The sequence below is a fragment of the Camarhynchus parvulus genome, chromosome 8 (genome assembly GCF_901933205.1).
Source record: "Camarhynchus parvulus chromosome 8, STF_HiC, whole genome shotgun sequence".
Taxonomy (NCBI): domain Eukaryota; kingdom Metazoa; phylum Chordata; class Aves; order Passeriformes; family Thraupidae; genus Camarhynchus; species Camarhynchus parvulus.
Window position 1 is genome coordinate 23,196,781 of NC_044578.1, and position 17,310 is coordinate 23,214,090.

Consider the following 17,310-nt stretch of genomic DNA (forward strand, 5'->3'; position numbering starts at 1 on the left):
GAAGACATAAACACGAGGTGGGACAAAAAAAATGAAAACTTTAAATATTTTAATAGAATCATAAAATCCCAGAATGGTTTGGGTTGGAAAGGCCCTTAAAGCTCACCTTGTTCACCCCCTGCCATGGGCAGGGATGCCTTCTAGTAGACCAGCTTGCTCCAAGCCCATCCACCATGGCCTTGGACACTTCCTAAATTTAGGTGAGCTGAAAAGAACTCTTGGTGATTACCTGGAAGCTTATGATGCTTTCAAGTACTGTGTGGGGAACTACATTTTTATTTGTGTAAATTAATTGGAAAGGAGCAACCCTGAGGGTTTTGCTGGAAAAACTCATTAAATCAAATTTACCTGTTGTGCAATCACCTTCATTGTAAGAAGAAACATGGGTAGTTCAGCAAAATGAGGGAGGAGCTGAATATGTGGATTTGTAAAGCCCTCAAACAAGGGTATAAAATTAATTAATACAGTTGTTATGTGGTGGTGTCAGCTAAATCAATAATATTCAATATGGCAGCCTTCCCTGCTCATAGACACACCTGGAGAAATTTCTTAATTTTAACTATAGGAAAATGCAGGACAAACACATACAAAGCTTCCAATATGGTTTTGGAGCTTTGGGAGTTGCACCAAAGCATTGGTGGCAATGGTATGGTTCTATTACTGCATAAAGATGTTTATGCTCTGGAGCCTTTTTGTTTTCTTAACCTTTGAAGTCAAACAGTTCAGGTGGCAAAAATTTGGTTGCCACAAACCAGTGGCTGATGGGGGAGTGTGAAATGTGTTTTGAGAATGACTCAAGTCAAAAAGTAGTCCAACAAAAACTACATTCTAGGTTAAAAAAACACTGGGCAGTCACAGTGAGATGCTATTTTAAAGAGCATTCTGTGATTTAAAATAGTATCTAAATCTCCAATGTTGATTCAATGCTACTTAAAATACCTTTCACTGACAGGAATCTGAATCTTTGTGAGAAAACAGGAGCAGAAGAGATTGACAGTGTCATTCTAAAAAGATGTAGGTTCTCCTCTACAACTTCCCCTGGTGTTTATTGTAAGTTAACTCTATCACAAACAATTACAATTCATTATTTAATAAGTCAACGTGCTAAATCTTGATTTTGCTTCTTCATGTGATTTTAAAATAATGGGCTGATAGTTGGAGGTAATTTACTGTATCAAAGATGAATGTTGCAGGTTGATCTACTCAGAGAAATGCTTTTAATACAATAAATATACTGCTTTTAACATAATTAAACACATTATGTAAAAGTTTTCCAGAGCTTCAAAATTGAAGAAATTAATAATAGTTCCAGAAGCTACAGATTTCCTATTCTTTAAAGATCTGACAAGTAAAGAACAGGATACAGGGTATAGAATTTCCCATCCCTTTAAAACCACTCCATTTTGCTGAACACTTGACTTTGTTCCTCTGATATTTCCATGAACTGAGTGTCAGGGTTGAAAATGTGGGTAGTATGCTGAGGTTCCCAGAAAGCAAAATGCAGCCTACAGCTATAAAACCTGGGTTTTTTCTTGCCTACTGAGTTCTTATTTTAATAATAATAATAATAACAATAACAATAATAATAATAATAATAATAATTTTTATAATAATAATAATAATAATTTTTAAATCTCCTCCTTAGGTAGCTTGCTAGTGGAACTTCAAAAAAAAAAGAAAATACTTTAGCAGGAAGCAGTCTATTTATAAAGAATTTTATACATTTTCTCTTTGTTTATGGTATGCAGTGATGAGTTTAAAAATATCATTTCCTTTCCAACAATCTTGATTTTCCTCTTTGCTTTGATGATCTGTAAGTAGCCATGTGAGTGTTTACACAGCATTTTGCATACCTCAAACCAGCAGGAAAAATCCTCCTGTTATTAAAAAAATTATGGGTACAGAAGGAAACAGGGATTCAGTTCCTCCCAATGAATGAGGTTCCAACACTCTGCCTTATGAATCAGGATTAATTGTAAATTAAGTGCTTTCTTTTATTTTGCACATGCAGTTTATATCAAAGCCACTGTACATATTTCATGGTGACTGTGTTTGATCTGAATGGCAGTTTGACATGAGGATGGTATTGATGTTAAGAATAAGCTTTCAGTGCTCTTGCAAGCATCTACCTAAGGATGGCTGGGTTAGAAACCTCTAAAAATTGCAGTTCATGTATGCTCTCTAGCTTTGCAAAGACTTTATAGAGATAATAGCTATATTTTCAGAAGATTCTGTTCATTCCAAGTAATTTTTTTTTTCATTTTGCTTCTTGGCTACAGAGACCGGACAGATTTTCCCTCAATGGCTTCTTTTGTCTATTTAGTCTTTGGTGGCAGGGGGGCTTTGAGTTCAGAGAATGTCTCTGCTGTCCTCTCAACTGGTAATTGTCTGACCATCAACAGAGTGATGCAGGGGAGGCACAGTGAGCTGGGGGTACCAAGACTAGAACTGGGACATGCTGACAGACAGCCAAGGACATGGGTATGTGTCCCAAAAGCAGCCCTGTAGGTCAGATTCCTTGAAGCTGCTCGCCCTTCACTGTATTCTTCCTGTCATGTGTCAGGGAAGCAGCTCTGCCTTAAGTCTGTGTGGGAGCAGAGACAAATTGTTGAGATATGTGGGGAGGGAAAGCAGCTGGCACAGATCAGTGATCTCCAGATCCCAAAATTACATCTAGTGTTCCCAGCCTCCAGGTGGACATCCAGGTTTAACTCTTCTGGCAGAACAGAAACCAGACTGCAGCCTGCTTTCAAGACAAACTGTTTATTTAGCAGGAGAAATGGGAGCTCTGCTCATTCGAAGTCTGTCATTGAAAAGACTGGGTTTCTCATTTGACTGTCAGAGAAGCACAGGGTGGCTTCAGCTGGAAAAGAGCTTTAAGGTCATCTAGTCCAACCCCCCTGCAGTGAGCAGTGACATTGTCCACTAGATCCAATGTTTCAGAGCCCTGTCCAGACTGACCTTGAACTTCTCCTTGAATGGCTCCTCTATCAGATGATTGAGCTGACCTTGGCTGAGTCATTAATCAAAAGAGTCCAAAGGCTAAGAGAGACCTTAGGCTAAGAGCATAAAGTGTACAAGGCATTACAGGCTTTTTTACAGGAAAAATAAAGATGTAAAAAGAAGATGGAGTTTCTCAGAGACTGCTTTTTTCTTTTGTTTTTGAAAAGCAAAGGAAACTTCATGAAAACTAGGCTTAAAGAACATCAGACTGCAAAGGCGAGCTCTTATAATGACGGAGATACTTGTACCAAGGTTGCTCTCAAGGGCCGTCATATATGAAAAAATGAGGGATTTTGCAAATGATAGAGCATCACAATCCACTGGTAATGAAATTATAGTCATGGCAAGACTGATTGATGCCATGAAAAGACAGGCTGTGGCCATAAAGAACTGGGATGAGAATTTCATTCCTGTTGTTACTTGGCAAAAGAAGTTAGCCAGCTTCCTGTTGAAAAATCTTGGGAATTCTGCTGGAAAGCCAGGAAGTTGTTAAGCAACTTCATTGTGGTCATGCACCCTGCATGGTGAGATTCCCATGACCACCTCCAATACACACACAACTTTCTGGGGTGCATTTTATCAGGCTTGGAAGATAGCTTCACTGAGAATGTTTTGGTGTAGTGTAAACAGGCCCAGCTGATGCATTCAAAGGATTTGTGTAGCCAAGCAAGTTGGTGAAGAACAGAACTCAGCATTATCCAAATGGATTAGGGTAAATGAGTCCTGCTCTTTACAAAGCAAACTTCATTAGCATGTTGGAAACCTAAATATTGCTGGAATTTTTTGGTGGTAGAGAATCCATCAGCAAACCCTGCAGTGCAAGGATGATGGTAGCTAAATTCTCAGAGGATTTAGTTTCTCTATACTGTAAATTTAATACCATACAGAAATAAATCTAATCAATTCCGCACTTTCATCCATGCAGTGCTGCTGTACTGTCTGAGAATGGAGTGAAAGGGGAAGGGAAAAGAAATGCTGAGGAACAGCTCTTCTCCAAGAGATCCATTGGATGTTTCAAGGCTGAACACACCTCTCCATGCATGTCTCTTTCTCAATGGGAAAGGTGTGGGACAGGCAAGGGGAGAGCTCAGAGAGGGGATGGGAGTATAGTTTGGTTACTGATGTTACTGCCACGGTCTAATGTAGACTACAAGATGTGTTGATTAAATTCCACACAGGGGTACACAGCAGGATAAAAGCAGAGAGTAAAGATAAAATATACAAATCTTATCTGCTAGGAGTAAAAGATTACAATTTCAATTTACATACATGAAAATAGTTAAAAGGATGAGCTGTGTTTGAATCCACAATAGGAAGATGGAAAGCTGCACAGGCCTTTCATGTTTTATTTTTGCTTTAGCACATTTTTTCCCAACATTTCCAGTATTAAGAAGAAAAATGAGGCTACATCCCAGACCCACTTGAGAAAAGAGATAAAAGTATCCACTTACATCTTTCATTTCTCCAGGGTTTGCAGAAGCTTGTAAAGAAGCAGCTTACCTCACGTGAACAGATTCAGAAATATATTTTTATTCACCTTTAGAGCAACTACTCATAGTTGCTGTACAAGATTATTTAGGACGTTCTGCAAAAGAATGATGAAGAAAGTCAAACCTAAATAAACAAACCATTTTATGAAACACCTGCTTTCATGGCTAATAGCTCTGTTTTTCAGTTCTATTAATATGGGAGTTCTATTAATATGAAGCAGAAACTTTCTGCTTCCATAAAATTGTGATGAGATATGAATATTTAGTAACTAGTATGGTTGTCTAACTTATTCTGTATTTGTACTGATTGTGACTACCTCAGGCCATTTACCAAAAAAATTCACATTCCTTTCCCACCTGTCCTTGATTGTGGGAGAATTTCTCCTGAGCAGGATGGTTTTAAGCCCAATTTTAATACAAAATTGTGTATCTGATACATTGTGACATCAATCCTGTGCTGTGTTAGTCCCCAGTGCATTACTGGAGACTGCAGAGGGTTTGTTTTGGTTTTTTTTTGCATCCCCCTGTAAGAGCAACTGAATTGTCACCCAGCCTTTCTGAGTTTTAAGTCATCCTCTCCAACTCTTTGGTGAATCTGCTGACTCACTTTCTTTTAAGTCTTTTTGGCTGTTTGGTGGCCAGGGGGTGGATGTCTGCTTTGATTACTGTTGTTTTTATTGGGTCTGCTGAGAAAAGTGCTGGGGCCAGCAGGAAGCCCCCTGCATGACAGAGAGCAGGGCAGGAAGCTGCTGGAAACTTCTTCTGTTGCCCAAACCAGCCAGATTATGACAAGTGACATTTCCTAAACTGGCTTGGGTGGCTCCTCCACAGGCTGATGGTGAGCATGGGGCTTTTCTGTCCTTCAGTTTTTAGTGTAAACTGACATCTGCTGGTAATGAAATGTTGGGGTGTACAGCAGTTTTAATTTGGGGATCCTAAAACTATCTATTTACTTTTATTAGCAAAAGCAGGTTTTTTTTTTCTCTATGGGCATTACTTTTACCTGTTTTAGTAATTAACAGACATGGAGCAACCAAGGTTGCTTGGTCACAGTCTGAAATTTCTGAGTTTTTCCTTATTTCCTTAGCCTTTTCCTTTCCTATACACACACATGTTGTCCTTGAATAAATGCTGATGCTAAATCAGTATGGGAACACTGAAAATTAAATTGAGTGCTGCCCTGTGACTCTTGTGAAAAACATTCTGGACCTCCTAAGCCCCAAATGGATCAAATATCTTGGTGCATAGGTGCGCGAACATTTGTTTTGAGCTCCTGTAGAAGAACAGAGGCCAACAGTGCTCCTAATTAATTATTTCAACTTGCTTGGGCACACATAACATTGTTGCTTTTTTTTTTTAATCAAAAAGAAAGAAAACACTGATTTTCTTTTTCTCCTTTTTTTTTTTTTTCCTAAAAGGGGTCTATTCTAAGAGGGAGACTGCCAGCCTTGGAAGTTCTGGCCTTCTGAGAGCTGACAGAATTTCCTGTAGGAGTTGCCTTTATAAAAGCTGTTTCCTATCAGGTTTTTATGTTGCTTTTCCTTTTTTTCTTTGTTCTTAGTCTCTCCCCACTTTTTCTCAATCATTTAACCCGATATGTGTATGTCAAAAAAGAACTGAAGTAAGAACATACCCATTCAGACAGCTAACTTAGAGTAACAACTTAGAGTCAATATGTGTGTCTGAGCCCAGCACAGTCATGGACCTTATCCACAAATACTCTTATTTTACAGCTGGTTAACTGTAAGTGTCCATCCTATTTGATAGGATGTCACTTCCTTCCAGGCCACTTCTGCCACACAGGATGACTCACTCTGCATCAGGGGCGTTGCCAGCTCTAACAATTTATTTATCAATGTATTTTCAATATTATTCACCCTGTAAGCATTGCAAAGTCACATAAGTTCTCTAGGTTCTATGCTTTTAAGGTGCAGTTATTTCACACAAGGATGCTTTTTTTTCTGTGTTGGGAATAAAATGGGTTTAAGGGAATATGTTGCAATGCTTTGATAGATTATTTCAGTAGGTAAAAAAGGAAAAGGAAAGCACAAATCATGTCTTCACAGGGATAGGAGATTCAATTCTGGTTTCAGTTAAATGAGTGTAGGTTTACTGAATGAAATATAACTGCATCACTCAATCTGTCAGAGTGTTTTAAGGTGAAATTGCATTAAGAGTACGAACTGGATTTTGATGGCAAATAGTAAATATCAGCAAATATCTCTTTGTCAGGATTTATTACAATCAGTACCATTAAAATGTCAGGGAGGACTTTAAATAAACTGTGGAGCATGGTCCTACATAGGTACTTTAAAATGTTGGAAACTGAATAGTTAAAAAATCCAAGTGAGTTATTTGGTTTAGGTACTGACTATCTCTAAACCCAAGAATGTTGTGTGAAGCTGAATTTTTTCCATTATCCATGGGAACATTCTGCATATGGACGGATGATCTCATTGCATCACTGATAGGGATTTGTGACAACGCCCTTTGATCCTGCTTGGGGTCCCTGCCCCCTTCTCACCTCTATCCTAATCCTTCCCTTCTTCACATCCAGCTGTTCCATGTGGCTTCCTTGTTGCTTGTCCTGCTGTGTGCACTCAGCTGGAGGCACCAGCCAGGCTGCTGCTGAACCTGAGGAGCTCCATCAGCACGTTGTTTTCAGAGCTTCTGCCCTGATGGCATCAGCTCAGCACTGCTTTCACAACAGAGGGCTTGTTTTCAGAAAAGGAGGAAAAGTGGGGGAAGCAGCGGAAATCCAACTTTCCACTGGAGATGTGTCATCCCAGCCTGAACAATAGCGAGGCAGCGGTGGCTCTGTGCGGCTCTGTGCTGCTCTGTGTCCCTTCTGCAGCTGCTGGGGCTGCCAGGGGAGCCCTCAGCACAGACATTCTCACCGTGCCTCTGGGGAGGCAGAAGGAGGAATCACCCCACTGATGTGTAATAACAGCCACACATGTAAAAACTACTCCCAGCAGCAGGACAGTTTCCAGGCGTGCTGACCAGTATGTGCTGTGCAGACCTTGTGAACAGTCCGGCTCAGGCTCTTAATGCAAGGACTTCTGTAGGATACATGTGTTTACTTTAAAACAACAATGTGCATTTTTTCCCAGAACAGACTGTATTTTTTCAGTTCTTTCAGCCACAGGCTGCATTCAGGCTCTCTCGGGGTATAACCAAGTTTACAAGGCCTTTCCTTGACTCCCCTATCAATTTTTTCTCAAGGAGTAGTTTCCTGTTTACTGAAAAGGCTTCTGGAGGCACTTTCTCCTGTAAAAGCAGTTTTATAGATTCACAGAATGCCTTGGGTTGGAAGAGACCTTTTAAGGGTCATCAAGTCTAACTTCCTGCCATGGGCAGAGACGTTTTGGCTTTACAGGATTTCTGGATTTTACACAATCTTCACACAATTCCTCAACCTGAAAAGTTGCAGGAAGATCTTAGGATAGCTAAAAACCATTATGCAATCTATGGCCAGGTCTGACAGAGCTGATGCCTCTAAGCAACAGAGAGATCTGGGTTATGGTAGGGAAATAACCAAAAGTTCATTAAAAATTACAGTAGCTGACATGTGTCCCCTCAGATCTGCTTAGGATCATGTCTTTGGATGGCACAAACCATCCAGGTTTGGCATCTCTTAGCTGGGAACCCACAACCAGTTTTCTCGCATTTCTCAAGAAACGTTTTTTTTCCCCTATGAAAAACACTTAAATGAAAAAAGGACCTGGTGGTTGGTGTTTGACAGCTGGCTGAACATGAGACAGTGTGTGCCTGGGTGGGCAAGAAGGCCACCTGGAATCAGAAATAGTGAGACCAGCAGAACCAGGGAAGTGATTCCTCCCCTGCACCCGGCACTGCTGAGGTACCTTGAGAGCTGTGTCCACTTTTGGGCCCCTCGATTCAAGAGGGACATTGAGGGGCTGGAGTGTGTCCCGGGAAGGGAACAGAGCTGGGGAAGGGTCTGGAGTAGCTGAGGGAGCTGGAAAGGGGCTCAGCCTGGAGAAAAGGAGGCTCAGAGGAGACCTTGTGGCTCTGCACAGCTCCTGACAGGAGGGGACAGCCGGGGGGTCGGCATCGTATCCCACTAAACAAGTGACAGGACAAGAGACATAGTCCTAAACCGAGAAGGGGAGGTTCAGGTTGAACATTAGGAAGAATTTCTTCATGGAAAGAGTGTTAGACAGTGGAAGGGGCTGCTGAGTCCCCATCCCTGGAGGTGTCCAAGCAACGACTGAACGTGGCATTCAGGGCTCTGGTCTGGTTGACAAGGCAGGGATCGGTGAAAGGTTGCACTCGATGATCCTGGAGGTCTTTTCCAGCCTGAGCGATTCAGTGATTGTGTAAAAGGCGCAGTTTTGGGGGTGTGCCGCTGCGGGGGCGCTGGCAGGCCCGACGCTCTGCCGTGGTCACTCACTCAGTGAGGGAGAGGGCAAGAGACCTCCCCATGCGGTGGGAGCGGGCCCACAGCCGCCATCGCCGCTTTAAGCCAGCGCATTCCGCGAGGCGGGGGCAGCTCCAGCCCGGCTACGCTGCGGGACTCCGCTCCCGGCCTGCTCCGCGCCCGCCCCGCCTCGCCTCGCCTCGCCCCGCCGGGCCTCGCCCGTCTCAGCCCGCGGCCGGCGCGGAGCGGCGGCACCCGGCGAGCGAGCGACCCTCCTCCGTGCCCCCCGCAGCCCCGCCATGGGGGGCGGCGGCGAGCGCTGGGCGCTGTGGCTGTGGGTGCTGTGGCTGTGGGCGCCCGCGCGGTGCGGCGCTGCCATGGACGAGTGCGCGGAGGAGCGGAGCGGGCGGGCGCAGCGCTGCATGCCCGAGTTCGTGAACGCGGCGTTCAACGCCACGGTGCTGGCCACGCACACGTGCGGGACGCCGGCCGAGGAGTACTGCGTGCAGACCGGGGTCACCGGCGTCACCCAGTCCTGCCACCTCTGCGACGCCGCCCAGCCGCACCTGAGCCATGGCGCCGCCTTCCTCACCGACTACAACAGCCCGGCCGACGCGACCTGGTGGCAGAGCCGCACCATGCTGGCCGGCGTGCAGCACCCCACCGCCGTCAACCTCACCCTGCACCTCGGTAAGGACGGGAGCGGGCAGGGGGCGAGGGCACGGGGCAGAGTTAGCCTGGGCTCCAGCGCAGGCTGGGCTGAGCTGCTGGAGCGCAGCGCTGCGAAGGAGATCGGAGTCCTGGTGGACAAGGAGGTGTCCACGAGCATGCCCTGTGCGCGGTGGTGTCCTCGGGTGTGTTAGGACCAGCAGAGTCAGCTCTTCCAGGAGATCGGAGTCCTGGTGGACAAGGAGGTGTCCACGAGCATGCCCTGTGCGCGGTGGTGTCCTCGGGTGTGTTAGGACCAGCAGAGTCAGCTCTTCCAGGGCTGATCCTGCCCCTGTTCTCAGGCCTAGGGAGGCACATCGGGATTGCTGTGTCCAGGTCTGGGCTCCTTAGGACCTGAAGCAGGTCTAGCAGAGGCTGTGGACGTGATGGAGGGACTCGAGCATCTCTCTCACGAGGTGGGAGTGTTCAACCTAGAGAGGAGATGGCTGAGAGGAGCCCTGTCTGTCCCTGTCTGCAGGGAGGGCTCAGAGCAAGGACCAGGCTCTGCTCCCTGGGACCCAGCAATGGGACAAGAGACCATGGGCAGAAATGGATGCCCAAGAAGTTCCACCTGACCATGACCAAGAACTTCTTTCCTGTGCAGTGACCAAGCACTGGAACAGAGCCCACAGAGGCTGTGGAGTCTCTCACTTGGAATTATTCCAGACCTGTCGGGACACAATCCTGGGCCATGTGCTCTGGAATGACCCTGCTTGAGCAGACAGGTGGGACCCAATGACCCATTGACCCATTGTGGTCCCTTCCAACCTGCCCCATTCTGTGATTCTGGGCTGAAAGGTCACCTGTACAATGGGCATTGCTGGGGCCGTGCCTGGGTGAGTGCCAATAACCAGGACCTGGGTGGTTCAGTGTTCAGGGGTGTCACTGAATGCCCACTCTGCAGGTCCTCAGCAATGCTCACCAGGTCTAAATCAATGCTGCCTGCACCCCATGGTTGTGGTGGGATGTCCTCAGCCAGGGGTCTGGCCCTGTGCTGGTTCTTCATCCCTCAGCTGATAGTTTACTCATATCTGCTCAACAGTGCTTGGTAAACTTGATTTTCAGCATTCTCCAGTGACTATTGCAGGGGTTGCTCCACTGCAGTCTGCATTGGAGGTGCTGTTGGTTTGTGAGAGGAGAGGTCTCCCTGCCAGAGGCAGCTGGAAGTGGAGCAGGTTGCAGTGATCGTGTCCCACCCCATGCACCAGGGATCACTGAGCCATTTAGGTTGGAAAAATAGCAGAAAGAAATTGTTCTCTTTGAGGGTGGTGAGGTACTGGCACAGAGAAGCTGTGGAAGCCCCATTCCTGGAAGTATCCTAGGCCAGGTTGGACGGGTCTTGGAGCAACGTGGTCTAGTGCAAGGTGTCCCAGCCATGGCAGGAGTGGAATGAGATGAGCCTAAAGTCCCTTCCAACTCAAGCCATTCTGTGATTCTGTGCAAAGACCTTTAAGATCAATTCCGACTGGTAACCCAATGCAGCCAAGCTCAGGATTGAATCATGGAGTTTTCCATACAACAAGCTTCCGATGCAGGTGGGAGATGTTGGTTTGAAAAGTGGCCGGCACTGTGGGAAATCACGTGTGCAAGGGCACATCTGCCGTGTATCCTCTTACCCCCTGGGGCAGCATTGCCCTTTAATTGCTGGGTAGGTTAGGCGTGTCTGCAGCCAGCATTGCTGCTGAACTGTAACAGCCAGTCAGAAAAAGAAGGTGAATTTTCTGATTGGTTGTCAGTTCCAGAGGTTTCTTTGGGATAAAGTATTTTAGCCTTCACTTTGGTTTGTGGACAAGCTTTTCTTTTCTGTTCATTCAGTTATTCAAGCTGGAGGAAGGGTAATCATTTAATAACTGGAAGACAAGACAGCTGAGAGAAAGTTGAAACCACAACTTATATCCTCATGTCATTAAACCAAATAAATATTAAAGAAAGCCCCACTGCAGCCATTCACAGCTTCTAATCAAGAGCAGCTGTTGAGCATTAAATTTAGTATCAATAACAGTCTAATTCAGGGGAAAAATGGTGTTGGGGCTTGGATAGCTGGATCTTGTGAGAGCTCTCACCTGCATTGGTGAGATGGAGTTGATGGCACCGAGTCCTGTACCAGGATCACCTGATGAGCACATCCATGTGCCCCAGAAGTGTTTCCTTCTGTTTGGAGCTTCAACATAAATATACCACATAAGCATATCTAATAGTTCCTCTTAATTTTCTTTTCTTCGCACATTAGGAATTTTTTTAAAAAGTCCTGGAAAGCAAAGATTTGATCTCAACTTATTTCTTAATAACAGTCATTGTAAGTCTCATTATCAAGGCAAGGCTTACAGACCCATCTGTATTACTGCTGTGCTTGGTTTTGTGTATCCATGTGTATATGGGTGTTCTTTGAAAAACAGTACTGAGAGCAGTGTGCTGTGTCCTGGGCTTTGAAGAAATGCACACATTTTGCTGAAAACATCTGCATTTTCAAAATACTGTAGCACTGCAGCACTTTCACTTGTGTTCCAGGTTTGTTTGCAGGCTCTTGGAGCTTTGGGAATTTGCTTTTCTGTTTTTTTTGAGTAGAGTACAACCTTAAAGCAGAAGCTGCCTGACCGACTTTGATATATTTGAGTGAGGTTTTTTGTCTGGTTTTTCCTAGTTAGGTTTTTGGGTGGGATATTTTTAGTATAAAGCCTTTTAAGAATCAGGAGCTTGTTGTGGGCATGGTATTGGTGAAGTCGGTTTTAAGATGACAACAGCAAAGCATTTATCTCTCTGCACATGTGCTGTGTGATTCTCTGCATTGCTGAGTTTGTGGCAAGTTGAAGAGCTCTTGAGTACTGACAGTGCCTTTTTAGCCTGAAATGCCCCAAACTTCTCTGCAGCATTGCTCTTCCCTACTTTTGTGAGGTCTTAAAACCATCTTTGTTTGAGTGAGCTGCTGGGTGCTGCTTTTGGGTTCTATGTGCCCGCAGGCACAATGGTCTGTGGGACACTTAATTATTGACATCACTAAGAGAAAGAGGCAAGGAGCTTGACGAGTATTTATGCACTGGGTAGGACATAAAGGCATTCTGGGGCACAAAGCCCTTTCATGCAGTTAGTTCTGCCTGGTCTTTGAGGATTAAGCTCTGTGCTCAGACCCATATCCTTATTTGATGCTGCAATTGCCTTCATTTCTGAAAGCACTGGTGTCCTGAATGGTTAATGCTGTTTTGCACCTGGTCAGGACCAGCTGCCTTGACTCTAGGTTTCATGTACATGCTGCCCTGTGCTGAGTTTTTTGGCAGTTTGAGATGTCTTGATTAACATCCAGCAATGCTCAGTCCGTGTAGAACAGCATTAACATTTCAGAGGGGCCTGCAAGAGGTCAGTAAGAACTGCAGGTCTGTTGCCAGCATGTGAATGTGGATTTCTTTGAATCTCCTTACAATGTGCAGTTCAAAGCAAGTTTAAAAACCCTTAGTTTTGGGACTAGGTGCCAGCACAAAGCCTGATACAGAAAAACACAGCACAGATCACTACTACTGAGTTAAAAGCTCAGATCCTGGCAGTGTTTGGAGATGTCATCTGTGTCCAGAAGTTAGGGTGCTCCCTGGGGAGAGGGGAATTGGGGTAATTACCCCTCCCTGCACCAGGAACGTCTGGAGTTACAAAGGCTATTTCTCTTTCTGTGAGAGGGTATTAAGACTCCCTAAGTAAGGGTAGGTAAAAGGCCTGGAGACATGAATTTGCAGCTGTAAGTCAGGAGAAGGGGGAGCTGAATCTGTTCATAGGGTGGTGTCTGGATAATTAGGTTAGTGAGTGAGAGGAGGGCAGAGCACTGCTGGGGCCTTTCTTCCACATTTCTTAAAAGTATCCCTTGGCTTCCCCATTTTCCATTTTGTCAGAATTTATTACTTATTTAGACTTGACCCAGCCAGTCTTTTTTTTTCTTACTGCTTTCCCATTATGTTCCCATATATTCCCAAAAAAAGGAGCTTTGAGGCAGTGGTGCCAGCTTTCAAGTACAAGATGGAAGCCAAGGCCTTACAGTGTGTTGTCTGCTTTGTTTTTGAAGCTGGTGTGTCACGTTATTTTTACTGTCTGTGCTGTTTGCTTGTCCTGGGAGCACTGGGATAGCTCTGGCATCTCCCCAGTGCTTTGTGTGCATACACTTGAGCACAGCATTGCTGTAGACCCCTGACACACAGAAACAATGCTGTGTTGTTGAAGATGCTCCCTTGAACACTGGAAGAAGGGGAAAAGAGACAGCATGGAGGTACATGGAGTGTTTTTGGTACTGGGTGCTCTTCCTGGGGCAAAGGTTTGCGTTTTTTCAGATGTTGTATCATTTTTCAAAGCAGATTCTCACTCTTTCCTTCTGCAGCTTTAATTTCTGTGTGCTTTCTGTTGTTTCTACACTTTTTAAAATCCACTTCTACATGTGCTTTGTGTTCCCTTCTCAACCAGCTCTGCTAGAGCCACCTCTCATTTTTCCCCACCACTTTTACTTCTGGACCACTCTCACACCTTGATTTCAGCTATTGTGATTTGTGACTATCCCAGGGTTTTGTTCCTCGGATAAAGAGGAAGCCTGCTCAGCATGCTGGTGGCTGTTCCATGGTGGGGTGAGTCCATCTCCACTGAGAGCAGCCGTGCTTTTATCAGCTGTGAGCTCAGAGCAGTCCAGTTCCTGGGGCAGGTGACTGTGCTCTGCATCTCAGCAGGGATGGTGTCCAGATGTGCTTGACTCATGATGCTGGTGGCCTAACTATGAATTCAGGACTATCTGGGAGGCAGACAAGATCAATTCTTTCCTCTTCTGTCATTGCCTCAGAAGAGAAAATTGTTTGGTGCTGGAAGCAGCCCTCTGGTAGGCTGCCTGTCAGGAAGAAAGATGAAATTGCTGGTTGCCTTCGTTAAAAACATGTCAGCTCCTGAAATCCTTACTATAGACTAGCCTGGAAACTCATGTCACCAAGCTGGATGGTGTCTTGTATACATGAAGTAAAGAAAAACTTGTGAAAGCTGTTGGTTGCTAAAGAAATGAATTATCCATCTCCTTCCCCTCCCCCTTTGCTGCCTGCTCAGTCCTTTATTTGGCTCTGAGGAGGGCGAGGATGCTTGGTTATATATACACTTTGCCGGCAAAGCATGGTTTGAGGCACGACTGCCATTTGAAGGCATTTACAAGGAAACCCAGGCGAGTTGCCAGTTCTTGTGCTCAGCCCTGGCTTGATTTGCCCGTTGTTTTTAGCAGACCAGAGGTTTTTTTGAGTACAGAAAACCAGTGGGGTTTTTTTTTCCAGAAGGGAGAGCTATAAAATGTGACTTAAATCAAGTAGATAGTTTATAGCACTGGGATGCAGTTGCTCTGTTGTATTCAGTGCAGTGATGCCCTCAGTTTGCCAGTTATCCCATTAAAACTTGATGAGGCTGTGGTTTGCTGCTTTCCTTAGGGAACCACCGTGGTAAAACCAAGTGCAAGCAAGCAGGGTGTATGTATGCACGTGAAGCTCTGCCTGGTGTAGCTGCAATTTAAAGACTCAGTGGTAATTGAGGCGTTGGGAGGGCATTTCCAGTTCCAAGGCCGCTGTTCAGGGCGTGTCAGGAGCCTGGGCTTTGCCGTGGTATTTGCGGAGCCCTCGGGGAGACGCTATTTTAGTTGGTCTGGCAAAGGCCTGATTTACATTTTGCAGGTTTCAACACGAGTACTGAAGAGATCAGGGCTTTTAGTGGCCAGCAGTTATTCAGTGCAGTTATATAAAGGTATCACTTCCTGCATACACTTCAAATTCCCAAGTTTTTCTTCTGCTCTGTCTCAGGATGCTGCTGGCGCTGCATGACGCCTTTGGGAATGCTATACATGGCAGAACACTTACTTTGGGGGGTGGAGAGAGCTGGAGCTGTGTGGTATTTTGCTGCAAATCCAGCTGCTATTTGTGGTGCTTGCCCTGAGTTGGTAGAAGAAACAGTCACAGGTTTTCACACACTCAGTTCATTTTGTAGGTTTAAACCTTTGAAACAGTTTGCTGCTCAGAACTGTAAGCGTGCTGAAAAGCTTCTGGCTTATTAGGTACCGTTTCTCTTGTAGCCTGAGGCTTTGGGAGGCTCTTGTGGCCTCTCTGAGTCTGCAAGTGAAAATCCCAGGCTGCCTCTTCCCATGGAAATGAAAAACGGGATTGCTCTGCAAACAACACTTGGAGAAAAGAATTTCCAGTGTAGATGGATGGGATGGGAAACTTGGATCTTGGGTTCACCATAAGAAGAAAGGCTGTGGGCATTATGCTTACCACCTTTGTCTGGCTAAGACCTCCTGCTTGTGTCCTGGGGCCCTAATTCAGTGCTCACCACCACTGGTGAGTGATTTTACCCTCTGCTCTTCCCTGGGTTAACTGGGGTGTGGGATCTGGCACATTAAACATCACATCTAAAGTCACCAGCTCTGGTCTGTAACAACCTTTGGAAGCTCACCCTGGGCTGCTGCCCCCATGTAAGCTCTGGCATGCAAAGAACCATTGTAGCCTGCTGTTGCACATCTCTTCCCCATGAGATCTTGCTTATTGGCTACCACAGTGTGTTTTGATCAGAAAATAGCATGAGTTTCATAATGAATTGCACAAATCTTGCTGGGTCTGCTGTCCCACCACACAGAAAGGAGTATGTTTGCCCCCCTCAGATACACCACAGCCCTGTGTGTCTCAAATCAGGCTTTACAGCCTTTAAGGCAGGGATGAATGTGGCTGCTTGTGTTGAGGACATCACTAGCTGTGTTTGAAACTCTTTGTACAATTAGGATAATCTCTTAGCCACTTCCAGAGGGTGTACTTGGGATTGCTCTCATTGTCCACAGCATTCCATGAGTAACTTTGGGTTTTTAGCAATGTGCTGATGATGTTGGTTGTCACATCAGCATTGATGAGAGCTCCACTACAGCTGCTAACAAACCATGAGATCAGGGAGCTGCTGCTAGTAGGCATGTGCAGGTGTCTAACAGGACCAGGAATACTGAGAGGAGAAGCTGCCTTTTGTAGCTTGCCAGACCAAAGGTGCAAGCTGCTGGTAGCCTTGGTGGGCTTTTAGGTAAAACATAATTTCTAGGAATTATTCTCATGTAGAAGCTTGGAAAATGGGGAAAACTCATCAGCTGTAACAGGATCTGAAATAACAAAGTAATTTTATTTAAATTTAAAGAAAGCCTCAGTCTTTTTTTCTATCAGCCAAGCCCTATTTGAGAGATCTTTCACCAAAAAAACCCAAATTCCCACCAACCCCCTCATATATTATTCAGTGGTCTTCAGCATTCTGTTTGAAACTGGGTGGCAAAGCACTTTTTGTTTCCATGCTTCTACTTGTTTTAGATATTCCAGTGTGATAGTCATCAAAGAGCGGTAATCATGCCTGCAGTTCTGACACAACACAGCTGTGTTCAGCAATGGAGAATTTCAAAATTTCCTCATTTAGAAATATTATCCAAAAACTATTAGTGGCCTTTTTTTTTTTTTTTTTTTTTCTCCTTTGGCAGGTAAACTAGTACCATCTTGTACATGAGAGGTACATTTCCAGGGAGCTTGAGGCCTTATTTGTACAGTTGTTTGGGGGTTTGGTGTTTTTGTGGGGGAAGGGGAAGACTTTTAAGATGTTTGTAGAGATGATATATTGAGAACTTGAAAAGACTCAGGCTTTGTGGGTTCTTGGCTCAGCTTTCTGCAATGTTCTCATTTCTGCTACAGACTTTGGTGTGCTTGGAGAAGTGTTTGTCTG

General features: G+C 45.0%; 1 protein-coding gene across 1 annotated transcript in view; it reads left to right on the forward strand.

Moving 5' to 3' along the window:
* The first annotated feature begins 9,173 nt into the window (after positions 1 to 9,173).
* The window catches only part of LAMC1 (laminin subunit gamma 1), a 67,560-nt gene continuing 59,423 nt past the window's right edge, over positions 9,174 to 17,310 (forward strand). The window contains exon 1 of the mRNA XM_030952997.1: positions 9,174 to 9,564. Coding sequence (XP_030808857.1) covers positions 9,174 to 9,564 — 391 coding nt within the window. The remainder of the gene's footprint in view (positions 9,565 to 17,310) is intronic.